Below are 16,335 nucleotides of genomic sequence, written 5' to 3'. Positions count from 1 at the left end.
ATAGAGAGAGAGAGAGAGAGAGAGAGAGAGAGAGAGAGAAAGAGAGAGAGAGAGAGAGAGAGACTATCAACTCATGCCTGTACCCAATACCCTTAGCAGTACTAGAGAGGGAACCTAGGTTCTTGTGCTCCCATATCAGCCCTTACAGAATTGTTCTTATGACACATCACTCTCTCATGTAGTATTCAGTAAACCTGAGTGGTTGGCTGGTGGTTCTACACAAGGAGGCCAAAGCCCTAGTGTGTCGTTTAAGACCCTTCAGAGTCTTGTGCAGTGCCCTCACACAACTATCTGTCTACCCTGTCCCAGGTCCTTTGTTTCCATGCAGCAAAGCATTAATTCTCTTGCCTTTCTCCAAGGTCACCTTTGTTTACACATTCTCTCACCCAGGTTGTCTTTTTCTTTGCTTTCCCTCTAAAATTTTGTCCTGCCTCCCTGCCAAGCCTTCCAAGGCTATAGCCTCACTGATCTTTTCTGAACTTTGTGTCCAGACCATTTGTTCATCATTTTAGCAGTGAAAGTGCATTATACTTTTTTGTACATTTACATACATGTTTGTGTTGTCTCAAAGAATTTTCCTGAGGGATTTTCCAGCTTCATAGAGGACAGAGTCTGGGTTGGCAGTGTAGCTTGAGGGTAGAGCACATGTCTAGCATGCGTAAGGCCAGAACCTTAAAAGAAAATGCAGAAGTTTAAAGGGCCTATGGATCACTGTTATAGTAGATTTGTATATGTTACTTTACTTTACAATTTCTCTTATACTAGAAACCAGCTATTATCTCCAACAAAAGATCAGTAAATAAACTCATGAAGTTTGGATCTTGGTCATGAAAAGTAATCATTTATTTAGCAAGTGAGTATGAACCAGGGAAGCCTTAAGCAGGACCATCGCAGGTGTTCAGACAGGAAGGGGCAACTGTCACATTGACAGCCTAAGGCCTTGTTGTGCGAGGCTTGGAATATAAACCTCAAGTAGCAGTTTTACAGTGAAGACAGTTATTTTGTTTTGGATGTTAACTGTTTTAGGAAATGTAGAACTTTCCTTTTTTAGGAAAAGGGCTAATCGTGCTTTCTGACTTTTATGAGAAATAAAAAAATAACAATTCTGGTAGTAAAAACGTTATGTTTCCTAGCCAATGTAATAAGTGTTAGTATATTACTAAGTAAGTTTACATGTTTGTCGTAGGGTATATGTTGGAACCAGATCCTGACAAAAGGCCAGATATTTACCAGGTCTCCTACTTCTCATTTAAACTACTCAAGAAAGAATGCCCAGTTCCAAATGTACAGGTATGTGTATGATGCTTCAAGGGGAATTAAACATTTTGGAGTTGTCATTTTGAGCTCCTGGGGCATCTGCTTAAATGAATGTAGATATTGCTTGGTTTATCTACTATTCAAGCAAAACTAACTGAAACAGCTGCTATAACGAGAATCCAATTTTCCAACAGAATATAATTATAAAACTGAGGCAGTTTACTGAACAAAAAATGTGCTAGAGATTGAGCTGAAATCTTTGAGTGAAGAGTGGACAATTTCATGTCTTGTCTAGGCCACGGCCTGTTGCCATCCCTAGAGCTGATCAGACACTCAGCCTTCCAGAGGCAAGGCCTCGAGTTGCCCCCAGACCCACTGCAGAGACAGCCTCTCCTAGCAGTTCTTGCTGCAGTGCCTCTATTAGCCATCTGTAATCCACACTCATCTTTCTCTCCCTCCCCGCATTAAACCATGAGCACATTTTCTACACTCACCTAAACCTGACACTCAGTTTTCAGAGTAAAATGCTTTGCAAACACGTTTATAATCTTGACATATTTTTATGTCATGTTGTGACCCAGTTCTCTTAAATATTTTACTAGTGAATGTTCTAATAAATAGATTCTAATCTGAAAATTTCTTGATAGTTTTTCTGATGATGAACTTTTGAAATAACCTTCTTTCACTGCCACATTTGGTACTCATTCAGAAGGCCAGGCAGGTGGAGGAGAAGTGAGTTTTCCAGCAAAAGTTAGTCTCTCCTAGGAATATAAGGAAGCAGGAGGACCCTCCTAAAAGCCAGCATGATAGTATTCTGTTCACCAAGTGACCCAAGCTGAATCAAAGACTACAGTACAGTATCTTCATGTGACTACTTTTACCTTTTCAGTCTTATTTTCCCATTCACAGAGTAAATAACATGAAATATAATTGAAAGCATTCAGACTGGTAACAAGTTTTTTAAAAGTAACTATTACAAGTCCCACATTGTCTTAGTCACTTTCTGCATTGCTGTGACACAGTGCCAAGCACCCATAGCATGCAGGAGGAGCTCCCTCTTGCTCATTTCTCTGCTGGTTCCAAGGCAGAAGGTGTGCAGGGGACAGGCCTGGGCAGAGAGTAAAGCTGCTTATGTCATGGTGACCTGGACGCAGAGAGAAAAGAGAGGAGCTGGGAAGGAGATACACATTTCCAGGTCGCACTCTTATGACCTGCTTCTAACCAGACCCCACTCCCTGGCAGCAAGCCAGCGTAGCTCCTTGATTCAGTCACCTTCTAGAAGCTCTGCCCATAAGCCTTTGGGGGATATTCTTGATCCAAACCATAGCACATGTCATTTGGTGCTCATCTAGTTGATGCTCCGTCAAGAAGCAGCATTGGGCTGGGTTCAGTGATCCCTGCCTGTCTTCCCAGCTAGATGTGAGGCTGAGATAGGATCATAAGCTCAAGGTCAGCCAGGGCAATTTAGTGAGACCTTGTCTCAAAATAAAAATAAAAAAGGCTGAGGATGTAGTTCAGTGGTAGAGTACTTGCTTAGCACAACAAAAACCAAGAAACAGTATGGGCGGTGCAGAATATAATCTGGAGGAGCACTCTTTGGCTTGTGTATGTAATTGAGACAGGATGCTGCCTTAGTAGTCACAGCAGAGGGAGCTCTGGTGTCCTCCCAGCATTGTGCCTGGAAGATGAGTGAACCTTGGTGGGCATTCAAGACAGCTCTGACTTCTCTGAGATGTACCTGGGAAGTTGAAAATGCAATCTCCCTTTCCCATTCTTTTTATAACATCACTTCTAAGCTGGGTAGTAGGAAGAGAATGGACCAAGATCAAGCCCTGGTGAGCCTGGTAAAGAAGGGGGAGAGTGATGGAAAGAGTGGACTGCATTCAGACTGTTCTCTCATCTTGTCAGCCCCTTTGAGTCTTCCATGTACTTGGTTAACTTCCCTTCCCTCTAACGGGGGTCAGGGATGGAAGTCGCACTGAAAGATTCCACAGTGTAATATATTTTTGTTAGTCCTGTCAGACTGGTTATTCTTTTATGAAAAGATCTGCGATATCCTTTCCTTTTTTTTTTTTTTTTTTTTTCTTTCAATTCTTTAGAACTCTCCCATTCCTGCAAAGCTTCCTGAACCAGTGAAAGCCAGTGAGGCAGCTGCAAAAAAGACCCAGCCAAAGGCCAGGTAAGAAATGTCTTCGTGAGCACACATCCTGCTGGAGGAACAGCAGCATCAGGGTAGGATGCCTTGCATCTCTTGATTCTTAGCTGATGTGACCAGAGGTTGCCTAGATTGAGAAAGGAAACCCTGTCTCCCTTCAGCAGAAACTATTCTTTGGGAATGCCAAGGAGAATATAAAGTACTGTGATCTACATTTAAAACAGAATCTAGAGTGCTGCAGCTGTTTTCTTGCATGGGAGTAACACAGGGGCATTGAGAGAAGAAGCCAGGTAGACTTTAACTGTTGCCAGTACGAGTTTCCCAGCATATGTCCCAGCTTGTGCTTAGCTATGTTCACTACTATAATGTCCCCCTTCTTCTCCTTCTTTCCTCTGTGACTCCAGCCAGATCATACAGAACGAAGCACCAAGCTTCTGAACAGCAAAAGGCCTTGTGGGGTTTCACTCATCACATTTTATACCACCTAGACTCTTCTAAGAAGCAGGTGCAAAGAAATGACTATGCAAAGATGTGAACTGGGGAAATGCACAAGTGAGAGAGAGAATGGGAAGAGAGGCGAGGAAGGCTGGGAGACCCACAGAAGCTCCAGTGTGACCCAGAGAGAGGAAGGAGAGTGATGGTTGGATCCATCACCATATGTGTTAGGGGGTCCTTACTCCCAAGCCCCCCATCAGAGGAGGCCCCTTCCTTTGAGGAGACCCTGCATCTGGAATATGAGGGCTGGGAGAAGCGTGTAGGAAACATGGCTTCAGGGCAACTCTGTGTTGAATTTTTCTAGCACAGCAGCCTGTCTTTCACATGCACTGTGCTGCGGATCTGTCAGGCACATCCTCATAGCTGCCATATTTTGCAAGTGGCAAATTCTGAGACGGGCAGATATCGTGGATCCAGCATGGCAAGTGGAAGCAGTAAGTTGTGAGAAAAATAAATACCTTTCGTACACTGCTGTTACATGACTTTTTATAACAGCCAAACCTAAGCTAAACTAATGCAAGGAGGACTGCTGTGTCATCTCCTTGCTCCACCATCCATGAGGTGGTAGCACAGGAGATATGTAAGTTCTTCCTTTTCCTTCTGTCAACAAAGAATTCTAGATCATTTGCAACTATGTGAATTTCAATAGAACAGTAAAATAATTTTTCATTTTAAAAGTTCTTCAATATAGAATACCTGCTATCTCATAGTTATTTCAGCTGTGCTTTTAAAGAAATGTGACTTTTTTTTAGCAAACCTAGCACACTTGCTTATCAGACAAGCGAAATGTGTTGCTTGTAGTCTGTTGATTTCTTACAATAAGATTCCCATGCTCATCTCTTTGGAAATCATTTGGGGTTTATTTTAAATAGCTTAGCCTTTTGAATTTAGAGCCTTCCATATGAGGCCTAAATGTATTATGTATATAGAAGCTAAGCAAGGATCGCTTTTTCTGTTCCCACAAAGCATATTCATTGAGGTCCTTATAAACTCTCAGTAGAATATGCCATTGTTTATAAAATGATTTTGTAGTTATCAATGCATAGACACATTTACACATTTTACACATAAGGGAGCAAGACTGAAAGACATGACATGGCCTTTATCACACTGTTAGTAGAAAGCCAGAGCTCATAGATAGTTTCTTGAACTATATCTTATGTTACCTTCAGGAGAAGACCAGCGTGGAAGATTTCACATTTAAATTTGCACAGGAGGAGCTGGGGACATAGCTCAGTGGCATAAGTGTCTGCCTGGCAAACACAAGGTCCTGAGTTTGATCCCTGGTACTGCAAAATAAATTAATGAATTAATTAATTAATTTTCACAGGAGTCTGTTCACTTCCCTCATCTCTGCATCTTTTTATACCTTTCTTGTGTTTTTCAACATCTATTCCATTTCTCCTCCCACCTCCCTTCCCCGGATTGCAGCCTCCCTAGACGTGGTAGCTTTTCTATCTTGTTTTCTGTGCAGCACAAGAGCTTCTGTCTTAACAGGATGCCAGTGAGACGTTTCTGTATCAAAGAGGAGCATACCATGGAGTTATGGAAGTTAGGGAAGTACCTGGGCACAGCTCCTTTGCTTCCTGTATTTCATTTCATGGATCCTGTTTCAGACATATTTTGGAAATACTCATGAAACTTGTTTATCTTGGCCTTTATCTCAGTTGTACTCTGTAAAATGAATTTCAAAAAACAGTTGACTCCAATCTGAGTGAGGTAGTGTAGCGAGCTGCCTGCAATACTATAAGTAACATCCAGACTTCAGCACCATCATGAGAAGCAAGGAGACGACACAGCAATCCTCCCTGCATTAGTTTACATTAGGTTTGGCTGTTATAAATAGTCGTGTAGCAGTGGTGTGTGAAAGGTATTTATTTTTTCTCTCAACTTGTGGCTTCTAGTTGTCATATTGGATCTACTCATTTGCCTGCTGTTCATTGTAGAGACCATTTTGACAGCTACTAGTTCAAACCATGTTTGAATTCCTTCTCTGTCTGAAGAGCACCTGCCTCCAACCTGTCTTTGGTTGTCACCCCGCATGTATTTTCAGAAACCCTAGGAAAGGGCTGGTGAGATGGCTCAGTGGTCTAAAGCACCTACTTAGAACAAGCTTAGCAGAGCACAGGGACCACGGTTCAATCCCCCAGCACCACATGCCAGCCAGCCCTGCCCCCTGGTGGGCTGAGCTGGCCACACACACACACACACACACACACACACACACACACACAAATAAAATAAAAAAAATAAAAAAAAGAAACCCTAGGAAGTATTGGGTGAAAGGGTCCTGATTCAGTCATTTCCTTTTCACTGGCGCACAGTGTCTACAGTTTAAAGGAAGAGAGGTTTACTTTGGTCTCACAGCTCAGAACTTTTAGTCCTTGTTTGGCAGGCTCAAACACAGGGACAAGATGGCAGAGAAGCCTGGGCTCAGCAAAGCTGCTTCAGTCATGGCAGCTGGGGGGCTGAGAGTGAAGGGGAGAGCCAGAGAAGGGGGCACACTCTCCAAGTCAAGCCCCCAGTGCCACACTGCTAACCAGGCCCTGTCCCCTACCAGCAAGTCAGCTGTAGCAGCCCCCAAATTCAGTCCCTTTCCAAAAGCTCTGCTTACGAGTCCATGATGCTGGCCTGGGGGCATCTAGATACAAACCGTAACAGGTCCAAAGAGCAAAGAAGCTTAGGAAACATTGCATTCTTTATTCTCCTTGAGATTGATCCTATACCTTCGTGTATAAAAAGTTCTGTCTGAAAGAAATCTGTTTTGTTTATTTTGGCCAGTGTATTAAAAATTTATTTCTCCACCAAGTGGGGTTTTTTTGTTTGTTTTGTTTTTGTTTTTTCTCAATACGTGTAGTAAGACCATACTATTCTGTGGTCATCTTTTAGAAAGAATTGATGAAGCAGATTTGGAAGGTTTGCCCCCTCCTCTCTTGTTTTCCCACATTTTAGCTTGAATGAACTTTTTTTCCTTTTTGTTTTCTAGACTGACAGATCCCATTCCTACCACAGAGACTTCAATTGCACCCCGCCAGCGGCCTAAAGCTGGGCAGACTCAGCCAAACCCAGGAATCCTTCCCATTCAGCCAGCCCTCACGCCTCGAAAGAGGGCCACGGTTCAGCCTCTACCTCAGGCTGCAGGTGAGTAACCAGACTGGTTTGCAGCTTGGTACTTCTCTGTTGTGGCCTGTTGGAAAACCTAGCTTTGCTTTAGAAATGGAAGCCGCAAACCCATAAAGAATTGAGGTGAGCTGCTTCTGAAATATATGGCAAGTGGCTGCAAAGGGGAGACCTCTCGTTGTATTTGCAGGTGGAATCTCAAAGAACACTGGAGTTTGTTGTCTCCATTTTTTCTCTTTATGGTCCTAATTTGTAGTTGGGTCTCTTCATCCTGTACTACTTCTTTGTTTCATATGTTTTTCATTGTTTGCAGTAAAACTTGGCTCACTTCTTTTTGACACTCACAGAGAAACATTGTTTCTGTTTTTATGTAGTTGGTACAGGGTCTCACTACACAGCTTGGACTCACAGTGATCCTCCTGTTTGCAGCCTCCCCAGGGCTGGGATTATAGGCGTGCACCACCATGCCGTCTTGGCGGCTGGCTCAGCACGCACAGGGCCAGGGCTGGTGTAGCATGTGATGCTGGGGATGGAACCCTAGTCCCTGTGCTTGCCTAGGCAGGTGCTTAGTCCACTGAGTTCTCTCTCCAGCCCTTGGAAGATTTGTTTCTTTAGTGCTTTGTGTCTTAAAGTATCTCGTCCATCTTTTTGTGTTGTTTCTAATGAGATGAGTGAGTTGTGTGTTTCCTAAGGTGGACTGACTCAGAGTGTCGGGTAACCAAACACCACCCTCACTCTCCCTACCAGGCAGCTGCTTTTGGTGCATTTGGTGATCATCTCTTCACAGCCGGGCATCCAGGTGGGGGTTATGTAAGCTACACATAAACATCAGAGAACACTTTCGTTGTGCACTGTACAATCTGGTGTAGAGATTGCGCTTACGGATGGTAGCAGCAGTTGCCAGTTGCCTTTGTAGATGAGGGAAGCAGGAGGCAAGTATTGAATCTTGTTATTGAACCCTGTTTTGAAACAATCGAAGTACATAGCATTTAACAAGAAGAGGAAAAGACTTTCCAGGTGGAACAGAGCATGTGGAAAGACAGGGAGGAGCCCATGGCCCTTGGGATGTGCTGCTTATCACCGCCTCTTTATGGCTTTGGCAATTCAGAAAGCAGTTTGTGTCTGGAGAAGTGTGGAACCCTGATACAGAGTTTATTCTCATTGCAGGACCCAGCAATCAGCCTGGCCTCTTGGCCAGCGTTCCCCAACCAAAAGCCCAACCCCCGCCCAGCCAGCCTCTGGCCCAATCTCAGCCCAAGCAGCCTCAGGCCCCATCCATCCCGCAGCCCACACCTTCCACCCAGGCCCAGGCCACACCTCAGCACCAGCAGCAGCAGCTCTTCCTCAAGCAACAGCAGCAGCCGCCACCGCAGCAGCAAGCACAGCACCAGCCACAGCCGCCACAGCCGCAGCCACCGCAGCCAGCAGGCACATTTTACCAGCAGCAGCCGCAGCAGCAGGCGGCGCAGACTCAGCAGGTAAGGTGGTCCGAGTGTGCTCCACACCCTGAGAAGCTGGGGGTGACAGTCAAAAGGCCCACTAGGTACAGATGGCTTCCTTGGGAAGCTCTGGAACAGAGAGCAATTAACTGTTACATCATTTTTGGACTGTCTTTTAAGTCTTCATTTACTCAAAGTTCTCTTCCCTTCATTTCCTCCCTTTTCCATTTATGTTCTATAAAGACTGGGTTATTTGTTCTGAGGCATTTTTGACATTCTGGGTTTGGCCTGGTTGTCTTGTGGTGCTATTTACTAAGATGTCCCTGTATCCTCTCTGTAAATTGTTAATTTCTTGAAGGCTGCTCAGTGTTCAGTTCTGTGTTTTTTATCTGTTACAGTGGGAGACCAGTGCTTGTCCTGTTTTTTATTGACATCAAGACCAGTGTGTTTAAGTGTTGTCTGTCTCATCTGTTTTTTCAGCATTCCTTATTAGCTTAACATCCATTGCTGATTATTTCCTAAGTATCAATTTACCAGGGATAGTAAAATGTTATTCTATCTTTCCCTTTTTATTTCGCAGCTGGAGTTTTCCTACGAAGACCTTTTTTCATCAGCTCTTTAGTTGTCCTGTGGTAGTTTGTACAGAAAAGGCAAAAGAAGTGCTTGCTCCATTCCCTTTGTTTCTAACTTTTCATAATGGGTTTTTTCACTGCACAATCCAACAGTGACAGTGAGGTTTTTATTTTGTGTTAGCATAAGTTTATGGATTTTAATGTATTCCATATCTTTCAATAGATTGCAGGGTTTTTATATTAATTTTATTGAGAAAGAAGTAGCAATGAGACAGTTTCAAAACAGATTTGTAGGACAGTTACAATAATTAATACATTGCATATTGTTGTCTTAATGTAGTTATTTATAGTACAAGATGCAAAGGGCCCGAGTTCAATCCCTGGTTCCGCAAAAAAAAGATGCACACATGAAGATTGCAGTTTTTAAAAATGTATTTGGGGCTGGGGCGATGGCTCAGTGGCTAAGTGCTTCCCTGGCAAGCACAAGGGCCTGAGTTCAATCCCCAGTTCTACCAAAAAAAAAAAAAAGTATTGATTTTGATATTCAAATTGGCCTAACTTTGGCCAGGGAAAGGCCCTTCAGATTGTCTTCTGGTGGCTGGGGATATAGCTCAGTGGCACAGCATCTGCCTGACATAGCAGAAGGCCCTGAGTTTTATTTTTGGTACCAAGAAACTCCAGCAACTTGTTTTCTGGGTCATTTGGATGCAATTCCAGGAGTCTCTAATGATTCCCTCTAATGATTCCATCACTGCTTGTTCTGGTGTCATTGAGACTCACCCTGAAAGCATCCATTTCTCTAAGGAGCGGTTTTCGATAGAACTATTTAGAAACCATCATTTGGTGCTAGTAGGGGGCCAGGGAGATAGCTCAGTTGAATAAGTGCTTGCCTGGCAAGTGCAAGGGCCTGAGTTCAATCCCCAGCTCCACAAAAAGAAGAAAAAAAAAAAAAAAGAAAAAGAAAAAATCCTCCATTTGGTGCTAGAGATACTCACTTTTATCTAGTCCACTTTAGTGGACAGTTGGGAAATCTGTTTTGTTAGACAGTACACATGAATTCTATTATATTTCTAAGGATTTATAATTATAGGATTTCTGTTTAGCTTCTGGAACTTTGTTGTGTTTTTGTTTCTTTGGTACTAGGAGTCAAACTCACAACCTCATGTTTGCCAGGCAGGTGCTGTGCCACTGAGCTAAATCCCCAGTCCTGTTGTCTTTCTTACCTGAGACTCTTGATACCTAACAGCATTAATTAATTAGTTGTTAGTTTCAGGATAATCATACCAATATGATCACTAAAAAACAAATTTAGGACTTATTTTCCCTTTAGAATGTTTAGCATATTATTTCCTGGGGAGTTTAGCTATGAGTTTTTTCCACAGGTTTGTTTTTTTTATTTTTATTTTTTAATGTAATTGCTACATAGTCTCACTATGCAGCTCAGACTGGTAGTATCCTCTTATTTTCAGCCTGTCTAGCACTAGAATTACAGACATGCACCACCACACTTGGTAGCCAGACTTGGTGGCCAGCTCAGCGTGCCTGGGAATGGGGCCAACATAGCCTGTGATGCTGGGGATCGAACCCAGGTCCCTGGGCTTGCCTAAGCAGGCACTCAGTCCACTGAGCTATCTCGCTGGCCCTTATTTGCTTCATTTTGTTTTTGGTTTTTAGTTATTGTTTTCAAAATTTTGGTTTAGGGCTGGGGAGATAGCTCAGTGGCATAAGCACCTGCCTGGCAAGTGCAAGGTCCTGAGTTCAATCCCCAGTGCCAAAAAAATAAAAATAAAATAAAATTTTGGTTTAATTTTGTTTTTAAAATGTGTACATCGAGAAACGCCAGAGTGGGAACCTCTTCAGTGTTGCCCAGATCAGGCACTAACAATGGACACTCAACAGGACGTTCAACCCCCAAAGCAGCAGCCAATGATATATATCTGTGAAGAATGTCACACAGAAAATGAAATTAAATCCAGGGATCCAATCAGATGTAGAGAATGTGGATACAGAATAATGTACAAGAAAAGAACTAAAAGATTGGTGGTTTTTGATGCTCGGTAAAACATGGGAATTCAGAAAAGTGTCTTTGTTGGTACCTGGATTTGCACCTTCAGGAGTCTCGTATAGCTTTGGATTCAACACACTTAGGAATACAACTATATATATGATTTCATTTTCAAAACCAGATTGTATTTAGGTATCTAAATATACTTTGTATAAAGAATTTTATTGTTCAGTTATATGCCTTGTAATTTAATTTTATCATGTATATAATGTAACAACAATAAAGGTTAAAATTGTTTTCCCAAACTATACTTTTAATAAAATTTATTAAAAATTATATTCCTGAAGCTCTCCAAAGATCTAATTAAATATGTTCCTTAGAAAGTACCAAGTATAAGGGGCCGGGGAGATGGCTCAGTAGAGTAAGCGCTTCCCTGGCAAGCGCAAGTGTCTGAGTTCAATCCCCGGTTCTGAAAAAAAATAAAAAAAAATAAAATAAAATAAAAAAAGAAAGTACCAAGTATAAAAAGTAAAGCCATATTGTTATGTTGAGCTGTAGGGGACTCAGGTCAACAACTTCTGACATTGCCAGTCAAGTGGAAGACCCAATACTATTATGGACTACTGGACTATTTTGGAATGTTTTGCTGAGTTCATGCACCTATAATATTTAAATGACGGAACTAAAAAAAAGGGGATACAGATGAATGACCATTTTGTATCTGTGTATTCAAAATGGTTAGGATAGATATACAGCTATATTCTCTTAATTCAGTGAATAGAGGGATTTGTTCTAATAGTGTTTGTAAGTAGGACATTATGTCTGCATCTTGTACAACAAATAACCACTAGGAAGACAGTATGCAATGTGTTAATTATTGAAACTGTCCTAATTTAATTTCAAACTGTCTCATTGCTATGTTTCTCAATAAAATTATGGGGGGAAAATGTGTATATCATATATGGTTTAAGAGTTAAATGTACAAAATCCCCTTTAACCCTTAAGTAGAGGTAGCCCTCATTCCTGTTTACAACTTGAGAGTATCCATTTGATGCCTTTCAGGATTTCTCGTAGTTCATTCAGTTGCCTCAACATTTGAGTCGTTTCTAGCATTCTGCTATTGTAAGTAAGCAGGTATTTTGACTTTTGCTTTTTTTGTTAGCCCTTCAACTTTGCCCGAGAAGATAAACAGTATCCTCTCAACTCTATAATGAAGTGACAGAATTTAGAGTGTTCCAAAGCAAGATCGTATCTTTTATTCACCTTATTTAGAACAGGCCCATGTTTTGAGTGCTGCTTGTGTGCATGTGGCACATAGTTCCTAGAAGAGGGGATAAGAGAAACATGAGATGTGCCAGAAGATGGCACAGTGTGCATCCATAGCCCTAGGGACCTTGGAGGCTGAGGCGGGTGGTTACTTGATTCCAGGAGCTCAGAACCAGGCTGGGCAGCCTAGCAAGACCCTCTCAAAAAATAGTAAATAAATGAAATAAAGCAGACCATGTATGGAGGCTGAGGCAGAAGAATTGTTTAAGCCCACAAATTCAAAATGAGCTTTGGCAATGCTGGGAAGACCCTCCCCACCAATTTTAAAGACGAAGATTTGTGGGAAGAGGGAGGGAGACACAGTATCATTGAGAATACTAAATATGTTGAATGTATGGTTGGGTTTCATAAAGATAGAGCTGTTGGACAATAATTTTGAGGAAGACTCTTCAGTGTCCTCATTGCTGCATGTGCTCAGGCAGGGAATCATTTTTATCTTGGCTACTTAATGACTCTTTATTGGAAGAATTCCTTCTGTCTTTGGTTAATCACTTACTTGCATCTGTTGTCATAGAGTCACATGTTCATTGGGGAGCTTTAGGGCGAGGTCTGGAAGCCTACTTCGGAGGCCAGGCGAGTGTGGTAGAAAAGGCCTCACTGTGTAAGGTGCTGCTGGATTTATTTTAAGTCCCGGAAGTTCCTGTCAAGAATTTTTAGGCCCGGCAAAAAGACCACTGCCTACCCTTGCCTTTGCCTTCAGTGCTGGTCTCCCTCATTATTGAGACATTCAATAATGTCATTTATGAATGTGGTTCTGCGGCAGGTTCTTGCTCTCCTTATGTCTTGCCGCCCTCTCCTGCTCAGTTTCAGGCAGTACATCCACCAAGCCAGCAAGCAGCGATTGCTCAGTTCCCTGTGGTGTCCCAGGCAGGCTCTCAGCAGCAGCTGATACAGAACTTCTACCAGCAGCAGCAGCAGCAGCAACAGCAACAGCAGCAGCAGCAGCAGCAGCAGCAGCAGCAGCAGCAGCAGCAGCAGCAGCAGCAGCAGCAGCAGCAGCAGCAGCAGCTGGCCACACCCCTGCACCAACAGCAGCTGATGACTCAGCAGGCTGCTCTGCAGCCCAAGACTGCAGTGGTGGTGCCGCAGTCCCAGGCACAGCCGGCTGCAGCTCCGCAGCCAGCCCCTGCCCAGGAATCTGCGGTAAGAAGTAGCCAGGGCCCAGCACAGAGCCAGAAGAGGGTTGTGTAGTGAGGGCCAGGGGAATGAGCAGCTGTGAGGGGCCCTCTGACTCAAGTGAAGTTGCCTCCTCATCTTACCGCTTAAAATATTGGATCTTTCCTTACTACATCCAAGAACAGTGTGAGGTATTCCATACAGAAAGTAGTTTTCAAGAAAATGATTGTGGGACATCTTGTTTATCACTGGAAAAAGCTGTTCATGTCTCTGTCAGTGCCACTGTGGAACACTCAAGGATCTAGGATTAGAACTAATCTTGTTCACTTCTTCAAGGGCCTCTATGATCCATTATGCCCTTCTTAGTCTCTAGAGATTTACCTAGGCTCCTGCCTTTATGCTGAGTCCTTGCACTGGTGTGTTTATTCTTTGTGTCAAATGGCCTTACTAGGCACATCAGCTGAGTCTAGCGTGCAGCACCTTCAAGGGTCTGCTTGCCTGATAACATTTACCATGGCACGGTGAGTATCTGCAAGTCCATCCACTGGAGGAGCCTGTCAGTTTAGAAGTCAGGTGTATTCACTTCTGGAGAATGGCTGACTATAGCATCAGAACCCCCTCCTGATTGATCTCTAGGTTTTAGCATACTCAGGCATTCTTGCTTTGGCCTTTAATAAGGGACCTTTATGCTAGACTCATAGTTTTCTGAGTGATCACACTAGAAAATTCTATACTAATAAAGACAATGTTCATATCTAGCAATACAGCATCATAGCTACTCTCTTATTCCTAGGGAAGTCCAACTACTAGATGAATGAAGGAAAGGTGAGACACCATCTTTCTGAGGATTGATTTCTAATAAAGTTGTATCTCCATCTTAAACCAGAAAACCTCCTCCATCTCTTCAAAAGGAAGCAATACCAGAAATAGGGTATCTTTTTAAAATCTCAGCTAAGTGTGTGTCCAGTGTCTTTTTATACCTTTCTTCCTGAAACAGTAATCTTCCAGCAGTTGTGCGGTAGAGAATTACTCTTTTTTTTTTTTTGCAGAACCGGGGATTGAACTCAGGCCCTTGTGCTTGCCAGGCAAGCACTTATTCTACTGAGCTATCTCCCAGGCCCCTACTCTATTTTTTTTTCTAAATTTTATTGATAAACAGCAATGAGACAGTTTCAAATCAAATTGGAAGTACAGATTCAACAAATAACACACTGCATATATTCTTCTTAGTGGTTAATTGCTGTACAAGATGCGGACTTGAGACCCTATTTACAAACACCATTAGAACAAATCATTCTATTCATTAAGAGAATGCAACTATATATCTATCCTAACCACTTTGAATACACAGATACAAAATGGACATTCATCGGTATACCCCATTTTTTCTAAGTTCCGTTATTGAATATTATAGGTGTGTAAACTCAGCAAAATGTTCTAAAAGAGTCCAGTAGCCCATAATAGCATTGGGTCTTCTGTTTAACTGGCAATGTCAGAAATTATTGACCCGAGTCCCCCACAGCTCAACTTAACAGCATGGCTTTACTTCCTATATTTCGTCTTCATACTTTTCTACTGGATGGTTAAGACCAAGGTAAAGCAGGACCTGTGCAGCAAGAGTTGTAGTACTCTATATTTTTAATAAAAGAATATTCTCCTGGTTAGTGGATAAAGTTTTTCTAAAAAATTATTACGTAAAGTAGCTAGCTAGAAGAGCTCTTTTATTTTTTTATTTTTTAGGGAGGGGTACCTGAGCAATTAAGGTGAGGCTTAAACCCAATACCACTGTCTCCAAGCCATTCTTAATTTTTTTAATTTTAAGACAAGGTCTTGCTAATTTACCTAAGCTGAGCTCAATTTTATGGTCTTCCTGTCTCATCTTCCCAGAGTGCTGAGATTACAAGCATGCACCACCTTGCCTAGTTTAGAATTGATCTTATTTATCCAGTTTTGTCTCTCGATTTTATGGAATTGGAAATGGAGGCCTAGACTAGAAATTGACTGCTCAAGACATACAGAATAACAGTAACAAAGCCAGCATAAGCACCAAAGAATCCTGACCTGTGTTTAAAGATATTTATCCAGGTGTTCACTTTGGCAGCACGTACATACACTAAAATCAGACCAATACAGAGATTAGCATGACCCAGACACAAGGATGACACACAAGCTCATGACACTTTCCATGTTTTTTCAATAAAGAGCTTTCCTGTGGCCCTTGGCCATGTCTTCCCCTACCCCACCTGCCCACGAGAAAAGATACTTGGCCAGGGTGATGAGTTGGCCAACTGATACTGACTACACTTTCTGTGAAGCTCCCCTCGCTTTCCCCAGATGAAGTGTCCACTTTCTTAGAAATGAAGCATAAATCTCTATGTTTCCTGGACAAAAAGCACTTTGAGAGATGTGCTCAGGGGTAGTTGCTTTGGACAATAAGGGATACAGAATACAGGAACAGACTGTGCTTCAGCCATGAACCGTAGAACTATACAGCTTTGCTGTCCCTGTGTCACTAATTCGTGAGGGCCTGGGGATTTAACTCACTGGTAGAGTACCTGCCTAGCATGCGTGAGGCATTGGGTTCCATTTTCAGTAAAGCAAAAAAGGAAAACAAACCAGAGAAGCAAGCAAATGAATTTGAAGAACACCCTGTGGCGTCTTGAAGCAATAATTGGCAAAGGGAAAATGGCCATTGCCATCAGTGTTCATTACATTCTTTTTTTTTTTTTGTTCATTACATTCTTATTGATTATAGGCCAAAGATTGAAACCACCTAATTGGACAGGAGCCCAACTTGGCAGCTATTATAAATCATGGTCATAAAGTCTACAGTCATATGGGGAAAAAATG

At 42.4% G+C, this 16,335-nt stretch overlaps 1 protein-coding gene, 1 non-coding gene and 1 pseudogene across 11 annotated transcripts in view; all 3 read left to right on the top strand.

The window, feature by feature from the left end:
- Window positions 1-16,335, top strand: part of Aak1 (AP2 associated kinase 1) — a 188,248-nt gene that overhangs the window by 123,665 nt on the left and 48,248 nt on the right. For 6 of the 10 annotated variants that reach the window (XM_023718381.1, XM_023718382.1, XM_023718380.1 and 3 more), the window contains exons 9-13: window positions 1,187-1,290; window positions 3,357-3,436; window positions 6,894-7,048; window positions 8,195-8,505; window positions 13,174-13,512. In XM_023718381.1, the coding sequence (XP_023574149.1) occupies window positions 1,187-1,290; window positions 3,357-3,436; window positions 6,894-7,048; window positions 8,195-8,505; window positions 13,174-13,512 (989 nt within the window). The remainder of the gene's footprint in view (window positions 1-1,186; window positions 1,291-3,356; window positions 3,437-6,893; window positions 7,049-8,194; window positions 8,506-13,173; window positions 13,513-16,335) is intronic. The other 4 variants (XM_023718386.1, XM_023718385.1, XM_023718384.1 and 1 more) reach the window with 1 other exon arrangement.
- On the top strand, window positions 10,923-11,343 carry LOC101575583 (annotated as a pseudogene).
- LOC111817479 lies at window positions 15,573-15,678 on the top strand. Its single transcript, XR_002821667.1, has one exon. It is a non-coding gene; the product is annotated as a U6 spliceosomal RNA (small nuclear RNA).

This window comes from Octodon degus, unplaced genomic scaffold (genome assembly GCF_000260255.1).
Source record: "Octodon degus isolate 3935 unplaced genomic scaffold, OctDeg1.0 scaffold00058, whole genome shotgun sequence".
Classification (NCBI taxonomy): Eukaryota; Metazoa; Chordata; class Mammalia; order Rodentia; family Octodontidae; genus Octodon; species Octodon degus.
Note: the sequence above shows the minus strand (reverse complement) of the source record. Positions and strands in the feature narration are given on the sequence as shown.